The sequence below is a fragment of the Cebus imitator genome, unplaced genomic scaffold (genome assembly GCF_001604975.1).
Source record: "Cebus imitator isolate Cc_AM_T3 unplaced genomic scaffold, Cebus_imitator-1.0 Scaffold559, whole genome shotgun sequence".
NCBI lineage: Eukaryota > Metazoa > Chordata > Mammalia > Primates > Cebidae > Cebus > Cebus imitator.
Genome location: NW_016107874.1, coordinates 1172708 through 1193646, shown reverse-complemented (window position 1 = coordinate 1193646; position 20939 = coordinate 1172708). Strand labels below are relative to the sequence as shown.

Below are 20939 nucleotides of genomic sequence, written 5' to 3'. Positions count from 1 at the left end.
TGAGACCCGTCTCAAAAAAAGAAAAAAAAAAAAAAAGAAAGAAAACATGAAAACTGAGCTGAGTTTTGAGGTCTTTTGTCCTACCTAAGTGGTTTGAAATTAAAGAAAATTTGAGGAACGATAATTGAATTTAATTCTATTACTTTAGAAAAAAGGAAACTGAGGGCCAAAGGGACTGATAGACAAGCACATGCTCCTAGTTAAGGCTTGTTCTTTTTCTCTCAGAATAGGCAATGGAAGTGGTATCAGTACACTGGTAAATTTGATTTAGCTCTTCTCTTTCACTGAACAACTGAGTTGTTCAGATTGTTTTTGAGATTTCATGTAGTTTTTTTTTTAATTCAGGTGCAAACTGGAACATACAGTGCTGGCTAAAAGGAGACTTGAAATTATTCATCTGTAATGTGGAATCATTATTTAAGAATCACTTCAAGAATTATAACTATAAGGTCCATCTTTTATATGTTCTGTAAGTACCAAATAATTAATTTGGACATTTTAACTACACAATATTTTTAAAAAGAGCTTCCATATGCAGAAGTAGATTATAAACCTCTTGCATCCCTACTTTTCCTTTTATATGTTTTATTTTTTAATATAGCTTTCTGTTCCATTAGGTTTCCTCTTTTCTCTTCCTGTTGATTCAGGTAGCAAGACTGTCAGGTTTAGGGCCACAGTTATCAGGTCCATGAGCACACCAAATGTTAGGTTCAAGTTCAGGTCCCAGCCCTGCTGAGGTCTGAAGGGAGAGGGTGGATGGACGACAGCTGAAAGAATACTTGGGGCATAAGCAGGTGAAATGTAGTTTTATTCAGCATCTCTCTCATCTGCAGCTTACTCAGACGAGGTCTCTCATTAGCAGCTCTCTTACATCAGCTTTTTCTCACTGTCTGCTCTGTTTCAACTGCGTGGGCCAGCCACTCCCACGTGCAGCTGCACAGCTGGCTCTCCTTTGCCTTCAGGGTCAGCAACTTAGTTCTTTTTCTCTCTCTGGACACAAACGTGAACCATGCTGTGCCCATGATGTGCCATGCTGAGTCATGCCCTGGCTCCCCTCTTGTCTATCTGTAAGACTGACAGTCCCGGTACTCTCTTTCTGTCTCTGGGCACAAGAGCACCTGTACATGAGCAAATGTACAGTGTCAGCAGGGTAATTATATCTTTTACAGACAATAGTGGCATACTGTTGAGTCTGGCTGGCAGACTCTGTCCCAATGATGGATGAAAGACATAAGCAAACATAGGCTTTTTACCTGGTTGCATGGCTAGAGGACTCATGGTTTACTGATCCCTAGGGGAGTGCTATGGCCCCAGTAAGCCAGCAACTCTTATATTTAATTAGTACAGGTTTAATGACAAAGGTTCTGTGTAAACACCATTTGTGGATAATTAACATTGCTGACCCCCCAAGTAGAGAGCAGTCATGTGCACAGACGGGCACAGGTTGGTATTAGGACAACATGAATAAACAAGCTATTTAGATAAACTTCTCTACATTCCCTTGTTAACTGCTCTTTGCTATTAGCTCAAGGTAAGAGGATTAGGCTCCTCCTGCCACATCCCCTGTCTGAGTCACAGGAGTTGCCCAGGGGGTGGGGAGTGGTGGGCTACACTTTGAACAAAAGGAGACAGTCTTATCTTCCCCCCAAATGGGATGCTGCTATGTCACATATTTTCTGTGCAACATGTACAGTGTTGATCTCTGGGCAGTATTAATTGCTCTTCTCAGTCACAGTTCCACCTGAATGATTACTCTGGAAGCTAAATATAAAACTGTAAATTTAATAACAGCAAGAATCCTTATATAAAACAATAGGGGAGGGAAGAGATTGAGAAGAAATTGGTTAATATATAGAAACACACACACAAGCATACTGTAAGAGAGAAAATATGCATAGCTGCCACTGCTCGCCTTTCTGTATTGATTACCAGGCTGTAGTTAATATTTATTACTTATGTTAGACCCCTGGAGGGGGTCTAAGTCACCCATAGGAGGAACCCAGATATAGTGCCATTGCCATCTTATCTGGACATTGAGTGTCCCTGTGGTTATCATTTCCACGTGCTGGATACCTGATACCAGGAGTCTGATGAACCCAAAAGCCAATGCATCTTTGTGCAATCATCACGAGGGGCAGTGTCTCAGATGGGGGTATCTAGTTGGCGAGAAGGTGCTCTAGCTGCCAGTGTTTCAGCCTTATATGATGATAGATTGTTCGGTCAGATGCTGGGCAGCCAGCAAGTAGACTAATGTCCATAACAGAAGTGACTGAGTTATACTCTAGAGGCCTGAGAAGCCTGGCTGGGCTTGGAAAGTGGAGATGAAGGAGTAATGTATAATGTATAGTGAATGTCCCAGGGTAGGTAATTAAAGGATGGGAAATCATGAGTTTTTTTCTAGTTTATAGAAAGTGACCCAGCAGGGAGAAAAAAGTCAATAATAGAAAAGGACCCATGGAAGATTAATGTTATAGAGAGTGAGTAATTGAATAGGCAAATTCCATGAAAAGAGTATGGGGTTGGTCTTAAAGTAGGCATACCTCAACTTCTGAGTATTGAGAGAAGAAAGGAAGCCCTGTGGTGGATGAAGATATATTTGAAGTTTGGGGTCGTTTCCTGCTTTTTTGAGGAAAACAGGTTTTAGCTCAGAGAAAAGCATTGTTTTGCATAGCAGTACCTTCTTACGATGACCTAAATGCTTTGGATGGTGATAAAAATTCTCACTTGGGTGCCTGTTCTAGACAATTTCAGATCTCATCAGCAGGTTAGGGCAAAGTGCTCAGTTTTAAAGTTCTATGAATATGTATAAGGGCTTACATTCTATTATGTATATATTATAATTATGACTTGTGGTATTTTTCTGGAAAAGTCAAATGTATATGTAATCTACATGTAGATAGATATAATTTCAGAGTCTTACAAATGTTAATAGTTACTCAGCTACAGCTGAGAATTTTAGCTTCAGTTTAGTCAGCTGAATAGTCATCGGTCTATTCTTCTAAACAGTAGGACCCAGAAGAATGAGAAAATTATGGTAAATTAACTAGATTTTTAACTTTCTTACAAAATGAATTTAATTTGGTTTTCTTTGACTTGAAACCTAGGTTTCTAAAGATATCAGCACAGTAAAACCTGTCATAATTGCAAGGAATTGAGAAACAGTCTCCTATTTTTATTTTTTGCCACATTTTACCTCTATGGTTTGGTTAATATGTTCATTATATCATTTATCACATACTGTTTCTGCCTTTAATTCTATTTCTGTTTGCCCCTTAAGGCCATGTGTCACCAAATAATTAAATAGGACTCTAAGTCAACAGGAAGAGCTGGTCAATATAGGAAGAGCTGGTCAATATAACCAGTGAGAACTCCATGGAAGAGAAAATCCATAAAGGTGGTTACTATAGAAAAGCTTTGAATCAGACTCACCTATTTTGGACACTGGAAAATTCACATGTGTAAAAAAAGTATATTTTTAAATGGATAAAATCTAATGTTTGTAAGGGATTTAAAACTATATAAATATGTCCCTTAAGGGAAAGCTTTGTTTGAGCTCAGATATTAATGTTTGTCAGAGAATCTGAAGGACGGATACTCTAGAAATGTAATATTTTGAAACTGCTCTAGAGATTTCCTCTTAGATTTAGGAAGGAAATCTTCTTTCTTTATTAGGTGCCTACTGTGTCTTCCAGGCACTGAGCTGAGCATGGGGAACAAGGTTCCATAACACAGACTCAGCCTTTGCCCTCCCGGAGCTAACATTCTGTGTTAAAAACTGAAGACTTAACAACCAAGTTTGGAAATGCTGTGATGTAATAAATACAGGGCCTTGTGGAAACACGTGCTAGGGATATCCAGACCAGGTGAAGAGGGGGCAGAAGAGAATGATCCAGAGAGTGAAGAGCATTTGCAAAAGCCCAGAGCCACAGATGGCATATGTGAGGAGTTGAAAAGTTGAGTGTGGTGGGGCTGGGAAGCTGGGGAATTAAGAGAAATCGGGATGGAGGGATACACAAGGGTCAGATTGTAAAGGGCCCTCCAGGTCATGCTTGGAGTTTGAGCTTCTGTAACTACTAACACCTACTTACTTTGTCTTCACAATTACTACCACCAGCATTCTTGGTGATTTCATTTTCCAAGGAATTAATCTTCAATTTCTTGAATGCTTATTTTCAATATTCTTGTTTTCTCACACCACCTTGTTCACCTGTTGTCATGGACATGCTTTAGACTTTGTCATTGCCAGTAAGCATGCTTTTTCTATAATTTCCATGTCAAGAATCCTGCTCTTTGATCATCTCCTCTTGCACCCTTCTTGTTAGTTTATTCCCACTACTACCCAACTTCAGGAATAATGCTCCATGGTCCTTGGCTTCCCTTTCTGGGCACCATGCTCTGGCCTGAGTAACCCTCCCTTCTTCATGAAAAGCAGCCCATATCCCCATCTAAGTTGTTTTCACAGCCTGCTTTCCTATCAGCATAATTTTTGATGGACCAAAGCCTTTTTTTTTTTTTCATTTTGTTTGGTCTCTGTCTCTTTCTGTCTCTATATTAACAATATTTCTGCTAATATGCTTCTCTCATGAAACCACATGGACCTCTAGTGTATCTCTCTGGTGTTCACTCCATTAGATATTATAAAAACCTGCAAATGTCCTAGAGATCTCTTCTCTGTGTCTTCTCTTTGATCTTTGCTCAGAAGGAATTTCTTAATTTTAACAGCATTTGCTATCTGGAGAGGCTGGACACTTCAAAACTATGAAGTCCTCTTTCCTTTCATGTAATGGGTCTTTCTTCAATACATATCCTCTCGTCTTACAGCAAGAAGAAACCAAGAGGCATCTTCAACACTTGCTGGAAATCTTAAATAAATCACTGAATTCAACAGGCACATTCTATGCTTTTCACATAACTACAGATGGTAATGTTAGTAAGCTTTTTGCTACTACGCAAGAAAGATCAAGCCAGTTGATAGTGTTGTTCACGTTTTTATCCTTATTGTAGTTAGTAAGCATAAAATTACTGTTATTATCCTTACTAACTACATTATTATCTACATTACTAACTACATTATTATCCCTACTAAGTACATTATCCTTACTACTATTATCTAACTTATCCTTACTAACTACTATTACCTTACTAACTACATTAGCCTTACTAACTACTATTATCCTTACTAACTACATCGTTCTCCGTTGATAATTCTTATTATCAATGGAGAAGGATGTTACATCAATGATGAATTGAAATTAATCAATAATTGTGAATTAGTCTATTTCTCCTTAAGGTTCTCTCAATCTTTTGCTTCATGTATTTTGAAACTCTGTTACTGGGTGCATGAATGTTTTGGATTGTTATGTCCTCTTGGTGAATTGATCCCTTTTTCATTATGAATGATCCTCTTTATCCCAAGGAATATTCACTGCTTTGAAATCTACTTTCTCTGACATTAATATAACCATTACAACTTTTGACTAATCTTATAATGTTATATCTTTTTAAATTCATTTCCTTTTATTTGTGTTTATAGCTAAAGTTGATTTCTTGTAGGTTGTTTATAATTGGGTCCTTTTAATCTAATCTGATAATTTTTGCCTTTTAAATGGGATGTTTAGGCTGTTGGCATTTAGGGTGATAACTGATATGTTTAGGTTTAAATCTTTTTATTTCTTTTCTTATCCCATCTCATTTATTTTTTGTTCTGATTTTCCTCTTTTTATGCCTTCTTTTTGATTTTTTAAAATGATTATATTTAATATCCTTTATTGCTTATTAATCTTGTTTTATTATTTTAGTGGTTGTTTTAGCATTTATAATATTTGTCTTTAATTTATTATTGTCCAAGTGATATTATACCTCTAAGTGATATCATACCACTTCATGTAAGAATATTTCAAATTTCTCCCCTCCCAAGCTTGGTACTAATGGCATACATTTTACTTTTACTTATGTTGTAAACTCCACAGCACAGGGCTATTATTTTTGCTTTAAACAATCAATAAATATTTATTGTTTTAGTTAAATTTCATTTCTTTGTGTGAAACCACATTTCTGTCTGCTATCATTTTCTTTTTGCCTGATGGATTTCCTTTAGCATTTATTATAGTGCAAGTATGGTGGTGATGAATTCTTTATACTCTGGTATGTCCGAAAAAAAGACTTTATTTCATCATTATTTTGAAAGCTGCTTTTGCTGGGTGTAGGATTTTAGGATTGCAGTTTTTCTTTTATTTTAGTACTTCACTTTTGCCTCACTACCTCTTTGCTTATGTTATTTCTGACGATTAACCTGCTGTAATCTTTGTCTTTGTTTTTCTAATATAAGGTATCTTTTTTTTTCAGATACCCTTTAAGCTGGGTGTCCCAAATAGTTTACTTGAATTTGTATTTAGCATCCTGCTTTAAAAGCCTATCCAGTATTTTTATATCTGTGTTAATATTTAGCTCTTATTTTTCAACATAGGCCTGAAGTATTAGAAGATTCACCTCTGGTTCCCCAAAAAGGCAGTTTTCAGATTGCTCAATGCAACTGCAGTGTTCACAAATGCTGTGAATGTCTTGTGTCTGTGCCAACAGCCAAACTCAACGACACTCTTCTCATGTATTTGAAAATCACATCTGGTGGAGTAATTTTTCAGTCACCTCTAATGTCAGTTCAGCCCATAAATGTGGGTAAGTTGTGCACTAAAATGATAATAATAGATCTAAACATCAGTCATATATGAAGGTTAAAAATTGCTTACAAAACTATTTGTTAGCTTATCCCACTTTGCTCAACACTGTAATGATGGTAGATGTAGTACTGGGGGCATTAAGAGCAGCTTCTAGAATGATTTAATAATATGTATATCTCTGCCATTGTCATGTATATTCTTTTTGAGAACAGTTTGTTTTCTTTAAATCCTGGATCTAATAGATATGTTTTGATTGAATATCACTTTTTCACATCTCAGATAACTATTTTTGAAAATAATTAGAACCATGTTTCTTACCTGAATTTATTCCTTCTTAAATGTTAGAAGCTTATGTTCATCAAGACTGTTCTAGGAGCAGGAAAAAGAGTGGGGAATTAGACATAGTTCCTACCTGATAGAGCAGGGACAAACAATAGTAGGCGGAGACAATCATAAAAGAGTAAATGAGTAATTTACTGTACAAACCTGATTACAAAAAACCTCAAATAATAGGCAACACTCTGTTTTCTTTGTGTAAAAATCCCCCAAATCTCTTTTTAATCAATGTAAACATACAATTACAAATGTGAATAATACAGGAAAATGTTAGCTCTCTGTATTTAATTTGTTAATTTCATTTAATTGTGTATAATTTAGCAGTTTTTTTCCACTTATATTTCCTGAGACAATTATATGCAAACTCTTTATATCTGATTTTGCATCATTGGTTTTGACATCACTAGAGCCACTTTTCCAAGTATCTGATACAATTTTCTGAACAACTCAATCTTTACTTCTTTCTAAGTTACTTGAGATAACAGCACTTTTGAAACTGTGTATCACATCATATTTTAACATTAAGACTTTCAAATAATTTGTCGTCTAGGGATATATTTGTGATCTCCACAACATAATTACAATGACACACAAGCAATTCAATTGTGAAGTTATATCACAGAGAAAAAAATTACAGAATCTTTATTCAATATCATTTTCTTTTCTTTTCAAAACTAATTCTACCAGATGATTTTTAGTAGCATTTAGAGTCAACATTGAGTTGCACTGTTTTTCAAAATGAAGTAGTTAAGGGAAGTACTATGGAATTTTTAAGAACTTGAAAACTTTCTTAATTTTATCTTTATGCAGAGATAATTTTGGGAAAATCTTTCCTTCTATTTGAACATGTCTGATAATATCCCCAGATTATATGCTCCATGAAAAAAATAAAACAGGTGGTGTGATGGAGTGTCAGGGGTGGGGACTATTACTTCTGCTATGTAGATCAAAAAAGACCTCCTTTAAGACATAGCATTTGAGCTGAATGAAGAAGAGATATCCATGCAAAAATCCAGAGCAAAAGGTGCTCTAAGCAGAAAGAACAACATTCACAAAATCCCTGAAATGCAGTGAACTTGGTAATTTGAGGAACACAAGAGAAGACCTTTGTGGTAGGAGTGAATGAGGCATGAGAATATTAAGGGATGAGGACAGAGTTACTTGGTCCAGAGCATATTGTAGGCCAGGGTAGAGAAGTAAAGAACTGATTTGATTTGGATCTGTTTGGGAGATGGTGCTGACGGGACGGTCTAGTGGATGAAGTTGTAGAGTGTGAAGGAATCATGGGTAACCCTTAGACTTAGACCCGAGCATCTAGGTGAACAGTAACACCAGGTACTGAGATAGGGAAGCTCAGGGAAGATTGGGTGTGTGTACAGAAATCAAGAGCTTATTTTGGACACATTGTATTTGAGATGCTTATTGGAGGCCTAAGAGACGTTGAATATAAAGTTGTACATATGAGTCTAAAGTTTAGGGGAGATACATATTTGGGAGGTGTTAGCATATTAAGGCTTATGGGATTGTATGAGATCACCTATTTAGAGTTTAGGAAGAGAATGACTGAGGGATGATCAGTAAGAATGAAGGATTAAGAGTATGTTGTTCTAGAAGCCAAGTGAAAAAAGTGGCTTTTTAATGCCTCCTTTCAAGAAGGAAGGATTATGTGTCTGTGGAATGCTGCTGAGAGGCAGGGTAAGATGAATTGGAAACTGACATTGGGTTTATTGTTATTATTGACCTTGGGTTATTTATATTATTTCTAATATTAATGCATATTAATATTGCCAACCTAAAATGTGTGACAGATACCAGCTCTCCAAAGCAAAAACTTTATTGAGGAATAGCAGGGGATTGCAATTCTAGACATGCATGATATTGAATGACTGTGGCATGTCCCCGGGTTTGGAATAAAGGGGAAGCTTTAAAAGACATATAAAAGACCTCCATGTAAGCTGTTTTGAAACAAAGATTATTGGTTACAAGGGCTTGCTGCAGGGGCTCGCATAAGCTCATTGGTGGAGACAGCCTTTGTTAGGCAAGTGTCTCTGTGCAAGCGGTTTTGTGGAATACTGTGGTTTTGAGGAATTCTTTATGTCTTCCAACGTAGGCATAAATGGACTCCTTCATGCCCTCCCAACTCCATTTTGTTAGGGTTTGACAATAGTCACTCCATTTTGATACTCATAACTTTTACAATAGTTAGATAGGAAATGTACAATAGTTTGTAATATTGTGATTTTACTTTTCTTCAGTATATTTGTTTCCTTTTTGATCATGGGAACACAGTAAATTTCACCTGTTGTTTCCAGACTTCTATGTTTAGCTGTTTCTGCTTTAAAGTAAATGAAATTTATAATATGCCACATAAAGTAAAACCTCATTGATTTCAACTCAAGGAGAAGAGGAAAATTGTGACCAAATTCCTGAAAATATAGAATGTGAAATTATACTATTTCTTTGAAAATAAAATTCAAATTGGTGTTTTAATTTAATGATAATTTCTATATACATGAATTATTCCTGTTAATTGTAAAAGCCCTGCTAATGCAGAAATGTACAAATAAGAAAATCCATCAATTTTCTTTCATTTTGGCAATCTTTCTATTTTTAATATATACTTGTATATATCCTTTATTTTAACTTTAACAAATCAGGAATCCGACTATAAATGTGTGATAATTTAATTTAAACGTTAAACATTTTTAATATTCTGAGAAACTTCACCTTTACTTCTGATGACAAGCCAGGGACTGCCAATGCTGCATTTATTGCATGGGAATATTCATGCTGTCAGTTATTTGAATTGGTGTGTCTAGATTATTGTGATCTAAAATTAATAGACAAGCTGAATTTTGTATAGTTTTATGTATTTTCCAAATATGGTTCTGCAAAATGCTTTTCCCTTTTTTACCCTCTAAAATAAGTAGAGTGGGTGAGGTTCAATAAAGTTAAGTGGGATTCTTATAACAGGAAATCACATTTAGCAAAATATTCTCATTTACTGATTCATAGTCTTTACCACTTAATGGGAAGGAAATGAATGGATGAACATACGTGGATTGCTATGATAAGGTACAAGGACTAGACCCAGTATTCTAGCTTGTTTTGGTTCTGTAATTAGTCCTTGAATAATTTGAATAATGTCACTTTTTTTTTTTTTTTTGAGACAGAGTCTTGTTCTGTCATCCAGGCTGGAGTGCAGTGGCGTGATCTCAGCTCATTGCAACCTCCACCTCCCAGGTTCAGGCAATTCTTCTGCCTCAGCCTCCCGAGTAGCTGGGACTATAGGCGTGCGTCACCATACCTGGGTAATTTTTGTATTTTTAGTAGAGACGGGGTTTCACCATGTTAGCCAGACTGGTCTCGAACTCCTGACTTTGTGATCTGCTCACCTTGGTCTCCCAGAGTGCTGGGATTACAGGTGCAACGTACCGTCCCTGTCCAAAGTCACCTTTTAAGTACTTGAAAGTCAGATATGGCCGGGAGCGGTGGCTCAAGCCTGTAATCCCAGCACTTTGGGAGGCCGAGGCGGGTGGATCACGAGGTCAAGAGATCGAGATCATCCTGATCAACATGGTGAAACGCCGTCTCTACTAAAACTACAAAAAATTTGCTGGGCATGGTGGCGCGTGTCTGTAGTCCCAGCTACTCAGGAGGCTGAGGCAGGAGAATTGCCTGAACCCAGGAGGTGGAGGTTGCGGTGAGCCGAGATCGCGCCACTGCACTCCAGCCTGGGTAACAAGAGCAAAACTCCGTCTCAAAAAAAAAAAATTAAAGTCAGATATGATGAAAATTTATTTTGATTTTATTTTACTCAGCTGCAATTGTCATGAAAATTACTTAACTTAAAAGTATTCTCTTTTTTTTTCTTAAGTGAAGCCTGATCCACCATTAGGTTTGCATATGGAAATCACAGATGATGGTAATTTAAAGATTTCTTGGTCCAGCCCACCATTGGTACGATTTCCACTTCAATATCAAGTGAAATACTCAGAGAATTCTTCAACAGTTATCAGAGAAGTAAGTATATTTTAGTAAGCGAAATGAAAAGTTGAGAAGCAAATAAAGACCCTCTTAAGTCCCATAGAAATTACCCTCTGCATACTAAATATACACATTTCTTCTAAAGCAGAATGAATTATAATTCAATATTACGTATTATGTATATAAAATATAGATACACACATACATATGTATATACATATATGTATATATATATATGGCTACAGTAAATCTGACAGAAACTTGAATTCATAATTATAATTATTTTCTACCAACAGACCACTGATTTCATCTTTTTTTTTTATTGCTCAATCTATTTGAATCTTTTTCTGAATGTGGTGACAGAAAGATTTTTGCTTGGCTAATCTTTAGCTGGGCTTCTGAATCTTCTGCGAGTCCCATCTGTGCACATTCCTGTAAAATCCAGTTTTAGCAAAGAACTCTGTTAGGTCATTTTAGCAAGAACCCCCCCACCTTGAATATATGATGAATTTTTGATCAGATTTCTCATCCTTCACCATTCTCCAAATGATGTTTGATCACCCTGGCCTGTCTTCAGCCAGAATTCTGTTAGGTCAGTTTAGCTAGAATCCCTCTTACCATGATGTTTTCGCTTGGTAATTTTCTATCTATTCCTTGCTCCTTGGCTATAAATTCTCTGTTGCCCATGCTGTATTTGGACTCAGCCCACCTACCCCCACCCACCTCAAGACCCCATTGCAGTGCTCCGTATACCTATTGTGATGGCTCCAAATAAAGTCTTCCTTACTTCCTTTGTCTTTTTCTTTAATGGTTCATTCCATAAGTATTTATTGAACACCTGCTACCTGGCTGGAACTGTTCTACTTGCATCAGGATACACTGGGCTAGCAGGACAGGAGAAGAGGAGTCTGGGCATGCTGGTAGGGGATGGAAGGTTGAAATAATAAATGGAGGTGGGAGAGGGTGACTTTTGAATAAGGATGTGAAGGAGAGGGTGATGTAGATGTCTGTGGAGTTGGGTTCTAAACAGGGAGAACAGCAGTGCAAAGGATGGTGTGGCTGAGGCCAGTGAAGGTGACAGCAGTAGTGGATGAAGTCAGAGGCCAGTGTGGGAGGAGAAGGTGGAGCTCAATGAATGGCCTCTTGGGCCATGTGAATACTTTGGGACTTTACTTTGTGAAACTAAGTTTTGTATAATTTAGAAGTAAAAATCTGTCTTTTTAGAACTGGCAAAAAATTTTAAAACATTTTATTTTCACAAAGAGAATGATGGGAATCCGCAGTGTCACATATGGAGAAAACAGAGTTAAGGCTTCTGTGAGTTTCAGCTTTCTCTTCTGTAAACTGGAGACAATAGGATTTTAAATGGGAGTTATTAATATCTGATGTTGTTTTGTGCATTCCTGATGCTTTCCATAAGTTTTAGTTTGTGACATGCTTCCCATGCCCCAACATATGTTGCCCAGGCTGGTATGAACTCCTGGGCTCAGTGGTTTACCCGCTTCGGTCTCCCAAAGTGTTGAGATTACAGGCATGAGCCACCATGCCTGGCCAGGCTCAAGTTCTCAGATTTTTCATGCCCTTCTGTGCAGGGACACTTGTAGTTGTTTGTCTGCTCCTGCCCAGTGTTTCTACCAGGTGTGTGTTATAGGTGTCAGTAGTGACTTGAAGCTTCCCTTGGATTTTAGCTGCATTCTTAAAATTCTAATATATTCATCATCATTCAATTAACAGTATTTGCTAATTATCATTATGATTTTTTTCTTGGACCCACGGGCTATTTACTAATGCGTGTTGACTAATGTGTAAACATTTCTTATTTGGTTATCAATATTTAATTCCACTGTGGCCAGATAATTGCGTAAGATTTTAATTCTTTGAAATTTGATGAGATTTGCTTATAATCAATTTTGGTAAAGGTTTCACATCAACTTGATGTTCTGATGTTTTGATATAATATTTAACAGGCTGACAAGATTGCCTCAGCTACATCCCTGCTGGTAGACAGTGTGCATCCTGGGTCTTCATACGAGGTTCAGGTGAGGGGCAAGAGACTGGACGGCCCAGGAATCTGGAGTGACTGGAGTACTCCTCATGTCTTTACCACACAAGGTAGGTTATGTAATAGCCACTTCTACTGAGAGGGAAACAGATTTCCTGAACTTGCATTTGGTATATTATAAGCATCTTAAATTTGGTGGTCTTAAAATGAAAGGAGGAACACAATATTAATTGTCTTGTTTAAACTTTGAACAGGCCAATTTGTAAATTAAAATTCTGTCAGAGATCCTAGGCTTGTGTGTTTTTATAGTAGTATATTGTAGGATCATTTTTCTTAATAAAAAGATAAAAGTTAATATAACAGTTCCATATGAACAAACTCAGAAACCTTGTATTGATAATTTCTTAATTTACATTTTAAAACCAAGCATATTTATTTGACATAAAATGCAAATATTAACATCTTATTTTCACTCCAGATGCTTGCTTTTGAGAATTTTCAATGCTGATTGTTCATATTTTAAAGGTTATTTTTAGCATCAGAAAATCTACAGTTTATTCACAACTTCTGCATGAAACTGATGTGCAGTGTTTTGCACAGAGGTTCCAGAGGTGTGGACTAGTCCTAGCCCTGCTACATGCCAAGCTGTGGCTATAGAAAGACAGTAGTCCTTCGACTGGTTGTCCGATCTGTCAAAAGGGCAAAATTTTTCTTGTTCAGACTTACTCAGATTGATTATGGCCTGTACAGAGATAACACGTGCCATGTAAAACACTAAGCAAATATTCAATCCATTTAACAAGTTTACTTATTGATTAGTTACTATTTTAAAAGCATTGATTAGTCAAAAGGCAAGTAGCATTAGTAGTTTAAAACAGGGGTTTTGGAGTTCCCAGTGGACGTTTTTACATAGTGGCACGGAAAGAGGGACATTTTATAAAGGAAGTAGAAGTCAACAACTCCTGTCTCCCCTGAATGGCCTGTAGCTTGCCATCTTTAGAATCACGGGATGAACGTTTCTCTTTCACAGTAAAATGGCTTCATTCTTTACTGTTTTACTTTTAGTTAGACCTGAAAACCAACCCTCTCTGAGAAAGAGGAAAATTCTAAAAGAATCAATGCTGGTTTTCAAAATTTGCTAAAGTTTAAAAGTTATAAGTTAAGATCTATTTAGAAAAATAAGTCTTAGAAATATTATGTATTCAGTTGGATTAAGATGAGAATTTTGATTTAATACAACATAATAGTTATTTGTGTTACACTTCACCTAAGATTTTATTTTGTATTGGTCAGCTTGGGTTTTTAGGCTTTTGCATGGACATATTTCTAGTTCTGTTTTACTTTACATGAAATCCTTTTATAATTCATATCAATATTGTATGATTAGATTTGTTTGGTTTCTTAATATGTTGGCTCATATGTTTGTGTTTTATCCATAATATAATCATATTTATTAATACACACTATAAAGGACATATATAACTTTGCCAATTTATCGGCTTGTACAATATCCAACATTACCAATAAGACTTTTGACTTACTCACCACTGTGGTGTCCTTTGAGTGACTTTAGACATCCAAGCAGAAACATCTGAAAATAAGTGAAAAACTCAGACAGTGAGTGAATAGCTGCCACAAAGGGCAGAATTTTTGATTTAGCAATGAGTGTAAAGTTAAGCTTACTAATTTGATAGCCTTGGATAGCTTAGTTGCCATTGAGTGGTAACAGGTAACTATTAAGGGAAATATAGAAACTCAGGAAATAGAAAGCAGACCGGGGACACCAAAAATAGGGAAAGAAGCTAACCAACTTAGGTAACTCCCAAGAATATTTCTCTCTTACAATATCATCTACTGCAATGATGTAATGCTATGGTGATGTGTACCGAATCATAAATAAAATGTATTATTAGATTCAAAATTCCCTGTTGAATAGTAATAATAGTTGACAGTTTTTGGGTGCTTTCTGTGTTTCAGGTATTGTTCTAAGTGTTCTACATATATTATCATTTTTTCCTTTCAATGACTATGCGATAGGTAATGTTATTCCTATTTTATAGATAAGATAATTGATACTTAGAAAGTAGTAAAGCTGGCTGTCCAGTTCCAAAGTCTATGTTTGTAAACACTAGTAAGACAAATAAGTGCATAATGTAAAATTATGCAGCATTTTCAAGAAGCACTAAAAATTAATATTCAAAGCTAGCAAGCAGCAGGCTTAATTATGTAGCCTATGTAGCCCATCGTTATCTGGGCTGCGGTATCTGGGAAGTAAGATTTTAATGTTTGTTAGAGTCTTTATGTTTGGGTTTGCCTGGCAGCTATTTCTACACTTCACAACACTTACCACACTTGATCCTCATTCCCTGAATGGCATGCAGCAGCAAAGTATGTTTTTCCAAACTTGAGAACTTTCTATTCTTTGTGTAAAGGAGTTTGAATCCTTCTTCCTTAAGACTAGGTATTTAATATTATTAGATTCTCCTTCATTGTTCACTAGTAAGAGCTATAATGGCATCCACCTAACAGAAACATTCAGTAGTATTGAGTCATTAATTTATTTAGTGAATTAATGTGCCTACCTTATTATTTCCAAACACTTTGGATTCTACTGAATTTTTTAAAAAAGAGATTAGCTTGTGTATTGTTGCTATAGCAAACAAAATGTGAATTATCAGTACATTTATAGCTACTACTTTCTATTCATTGATATAACCATATTTACCAAGTTGCACAGTTAAAGAAGTGTTAACTATTCCTCATCAAGGAATTCTTATGGATTATTTTCAAATGAATTGAATAGGTTATTTCTCTGTAGTTGTTGGGAGGTCTTAGACTTTTAGAGGAAAACCTTGGACCTTTGCCAGAACTTATGAAGTCCAAGAAAATTGCAATTTGGATATGTAACATATTAAAAATAACTCTAGAAGCACTGAATTCTTGCAATACTTTTATTAACCGCATTTTTGTTGCTACAAAGGAAGAGAAGAAACAGATATTAGGCAATGTCCACATTTCACATTTGGCAGCTCTAATAATGGGTTAGAGAAAATATTTTTCCCTTAAAGAAAAATAGGTGCATCTGTCCATAAATAAAAAAGTCAGTTTGCTGGAGCTGTAATAAACACATTTAGAAATAACTTTATTTAGAATGTTTTGATTCATAATTTATATTCTTTTGAGTAATTCACTAATATTTATCAATACCATTTCCTCTTTTAATAAAGTTCATTAATGTTGATCTTGCTAAAGTATTGCTAATTGGTGATGTGAAGAAAATATTGTTTTCTTATTTTTTGCAGATTAAAAATTGCATAGTATGTCATATGAGGATAAAATGCATATCTATCTTGTTAATATTTTGCAAATTATTCAACATTTATCTCATATCGATTTTAATAAATTTATCCAGTGTAAATTTCACAAGTTGCCAGGTTTTTATTAACTTGGTTTTCTTATTTTTAAGCTAATATTTTAGCATCTAATCATGTAAAAATAGTATAACTTTAATCTTATTTCTCAATTAAGCCTTACTATATTTATTTGATTTCAGAGTGAAATGCTTTAAATTTTCTTATCATTTTTAAAATGAAAAGCTTCAACTTAATTCATGAAAGCTAAATTATACTTTAAAAAAAAAATAAGAATTATTCTGAGACTTTTGAGGCAGTTTAGTAAGAAGGTTGTGGAGCATACTGAAGATAGGTTAAGATAGGTTAATATGCCAGGTACTTGTCCCCAGTGAGTAACGTACAAGTGAAGCTTCAGTGCCACCTTGGGTAGGATTATACTCAGTCATGCTCATATATCTAATGGTCTGGCTTCTACAAAACATATGAATGTTTTGTATGGATTTTAAGTTTGTAGACAGACATTTAGCATGCTACTACAGAATAAAGAAAACTTAATAAAAAGCAATTAAAGTATTTTTGTTTCTGTTTTTAAGGGTAACCTTGAGATATGTGTGAAAACAAATATTCATAGTCTATCAGCAGAAAATGGTTTGTTTACCTTAACTTTAAAACTGAAGTGTACTAATGTTTTTGCAGTGCACTCTGGTGGAAATGATTTCTTCCTATGCAAAACGTTGTTTACTTTTATCTTACGTGTCTTTGAAAATGATAGGCAAATGAAGTTTACCACAATAGAGGAATTTAAAAATAGTATGGAATTGTGTGTAGGTATTAAAAAATCATGTTTTAGGAAAATATTGCTTCCCTTTGCCCTCATCCACAGGATATTGGCATTAAGTAACTCAAAATGATATTTCAAACCAGTATTTACTGTTTTCTTTGTATATTGCTGCATTATCATTCATACGACATTTCTTAACTATTTTTTAATTTATATCTTACATCTTTACCTGCTTACATGAAATTTTTATGTATCCAAACAAGGCAATAGCAGCAATCATTGTTATTTCAGGATTTTGCTTCATAGTGATTTGTTCTAGGAGCTTATCCTAGGTTTCACTGATTCCGAAAGCAGGGTCTGGTGGAAAATAAGCCATTGGGGAATTAAACTATGTTTTATGTTAGTTACTTTCCTGCGTCTCAGTTAGCAAGTGACATTACTGACTAAAATATATTTTATGATGAATAAGCCTCTGTGTTTAGAAGATAGTGAAGACATTCATGGAAGCTCAATTCACTTTAGAATGAGAGTACTTGGGACACTAGGTAACTACACAAACAGGCAATTCCAGCATTATCCAGTTTTTTAATATACTCATTTTATTTTTGACAGTGTAACTCTGGAATGTGTTGTGAATCTTTTTTGATGTGGTACAAATTACTTACAGAATGTTTTGTCTTCATCTGACATACTTTCTTCCCTCATTACAGATGTCATATACTTTCCACCTAAAATTCTGACAAGTGTTGAGTCTAATGTTTCTTTTCACTGCATCTATAAGAATGAAAACAAGATTGTTTCCTCAAAAAAGATTGTTTGGTGGATGAATTTAGCTGAGAAAATTCCTCAAAGCCAGTATGATGTTGTTAGTGATTATGTTAGCAAAGTTACTTTTTCCAATCTGAATGCAACCAAACCTCGAGGAAAATTTACCTATGATGCAGTGTACTGCTGCAGTGAACATGAATGCCATCATCGCTATGCTGAATTATACGTGATTGGTAAGAAAATGGAGGTTTTGTTCATTTTGTTCCACAAGTTAAGTTTTTATTATGGACCCTCCCTATATTAGAGCCCTGTTAAAGATGTAAGAAAAAAAATTTTCATTGAAATTTTTTGGTGTTTTTGCTTTATGTTAACATTTTAATGTGTTTTAAATAGATGTCAATATCAATATCTCATGTGAAACTGATGGGAACTTAACTAAAATGACTTGTAGATGGTCAACCAATACAATCCAATCACTTGCAGGGAGCACTTTGCAACTGAGGTATTATCGGTATGTATGATTTTTGCTGTTTTGTTTTTCTGTGGGTATGGTGAGATGAACATTTTCTGTAGAAATATGACAACAGTAGTCTTGTAGATTATTTGCTTCCTGAAAGAGGAAAGTATAGTATAATTAATCAGGAAATTTTTAAGGGATTACATAAACTGATTCTTGAAAAATATTCACACCTGAGGTTAAAAAATTATAATTTGTTTTTACTTTAAAGTATCTTTTCTGAAAATCAATCGATTCTGTGTAATTTGTATTTTAACTCTTGAATGAAATACAAGAAAACGCAGTTTATATACATTTTAATTTGACTTAGAGACTGACTAGAGGAGAATGTGAAAGATTAGAAAAATTTCACATTATACTATGAATGGTTTTTAGAACTAAGTGAGGTTATTTATGAAATAACTACTTATGATTAATAAAGGGTAATGTGTTTTAATAACACATTGTGCTTGTTTATTTTCACTCTTCTATGTTTTAAAAAGAATTCGAGGCATCGTCTTATAGTGGTCCCTTTCTCTCTAAAACCATTTTATCTAAAATGATACCACCCTTGATTAGATGATAGATTTTTATTTTTAAAATATCCCATAGGTAGTTTTCAAGTAAATATACTGCTGTTAAACACTGTGTCCCAATTTGTTTTTTTATTTGTAGTGGAGAATTTCAGTTTGCATAACATGCTTATTTATTCTTAAAATATAAATTTTCAAGTTGAAAAAGAAATCCCTTCTCTCAAATTCTGTGATCTGAAGTCTATTTCTAATGCTGCCAGTCTCTTTTTAGGTAGTATTAGGAAAAAAATGTGGCAACTCATATATTTCTCAAATGGGAATAATAGCTGCCTTCATCTTACCTAATATAAATATTTTAAAATCAGTAGAATGTTCATGATATGAAATTTTACTTTTATAATCTGCCTTTACATTCTTTTCATGGCATTTTCACATTAGAAAAGGTGTTTGTGGAAAACTACTATATTAAGCCCCATGCCTTATTTCTCTTAACATTTACAGAATAACCATGAAACTACATTTACTTGGGTGAGTTTCTTAACTTCCCTAAGCCTCGATTTCCTTGTCAGTAAGACAGAGAGACTATAAGACTTACAGGGTTTCTGTGAGAGTTAATGACCTATTTCACCTAATTATAATCACATAATATAATTTTTTCTTGTAAACATTCAATATATGGTTATTGCTTTCACGATGACAATGATGCTAACTTTCGGATTCCAAGAGTATTATTACTGTGCTTCTAACTTGTTCATATTTTCTACCCCCAGATGACCCCTCACCACTCATTTTCATTTTTGCCCATGTACCACCACTTACATGCACACACACACATACACAATTGTAATTTTGAAAAGATAAGAAGTGTTATAAAAACTAGAAAATGACAGAAGAATATAGATTTTTTAGCTTCTTCTAACTTCCTCACTCCCATCTCTTAGGAAAGACTAATTGCTACTTTAGTCATTTAAATATAGTATTTAGAGCAAACATTGGCCCAAGAGGTTATTTCAAAGACTTTATGGCAAGTTTGTCCAACCCATGGCCCGGGTGCCCATGTGAACCAGGATGACTTTGAATGCGGCCCAACGCAAATTCATAAACTTTCTGCAAACATGAGGAGATTTTTTTTTGGAACTTTTTTTTTTTTTTTTTTGGTTCATCTGCTGTCATTAGCGTATTTGATGTGTGACCCAAGACAGTTCTTCCAGTGTGGCCAAGAAAAGCCAGAAGATTGGACACCTCTGCTTTATAAGTGGAGTGTTGGCTAGGATTCACTTAAAATTATTTTTTCTTAATTTTCTTCTCTGAGAAAAAGACATGGTTATATAATTCACTTACATATCTGGAATTGGTATTATATCAATTTATATTAATTTGAACTAGAAAATTGTCAGCTAGTGACAGTAAATTGCATTTACCATTCAGTTTGTGGTGAAATTTAATTATTTATTTGAAGTGTGAGGAATTTGTCTTCTTTGCCATCTCAGGAATGCCCCATGACTATTTTCATATATATTTTAAATATTCTATCACTAATATATAATGTTAGTCCAATTTTCAAATTATTGTAGATTCTATCTCTAACTGGATCATTTTCACCTTTTAGAGCATTTATTTCATTTGTGTCCCCACTTACTGTCTAATGAAATATTTAGTAAGAGTTAATATCAGTTTCTGTGGAAAGATACAGAATTGGGATACAGCTGGGAAAATTTCAAAAATGCCTTTCTAATAAGAACTTTTTTTTTTTTTTTTTAGATGGAGTGAAACTGTCTGTATTTTATTCATTTTTTAATTTAATTTAATTTTTGAGACAATCTCCGTCGCCCAGGCTGCAGTGCAGTGTTGCGATCCCAGTTCACTGCAACCTCCACCTTCCGGGTTCAAGCATTCTCCTGCCTCAGCCTCCCGAGTAGCTAGGACTACAGGCACACGTTTGTAGAGACAGGGTTTCGCCATGTTGCCCAGGCTGGTCTGGAACTCCTGGGCGCAAGTGATCCGCC

General features: G+C 35.1%; 1 protein-coding gene across 7 annotated transcripts in view; it reads left to right on the top strand.

Annotated features, from left to right (window-relative positions):
• The window catches only part of LEPR (leptin receptor), a 68640-nt gene that overhangs the window by 18938 nt on the left and 28763 nt on the right, over positions 1-20939 (top strand). For 2 of the 7 annotated variants that reach the window (XM_017515789.2, XM_017515791.2), the window contains exons 3-8: positions 346-469; positions 6467-6675; positions 10891-11036; positions 12968-13112; positions 17847-18137; positions 18298-18415. In XM_017515789.2, the coding sequence (XP_017371278.1) occupies positions 346-469; positions 6467-6675; positions 10891-11036; positions 12968-13112; positions 17847-18137; positions 18298-18415 (1033 nt within the window). Of the gene's footprint in view, positions 1-345; positions 470-3672; positions 3954-4214; positions 4922-6466; positions 6676-10890; positions 11037-12967; positions 13113-17846; positions 18138-18297; positions 18416-20939 lie in introns of those variants that run through there. The other 5 variants (XM_037733970.1, XM_037733971.1, XM_037733969.1 and 2 more) reach the window with 5 other exon arrangements.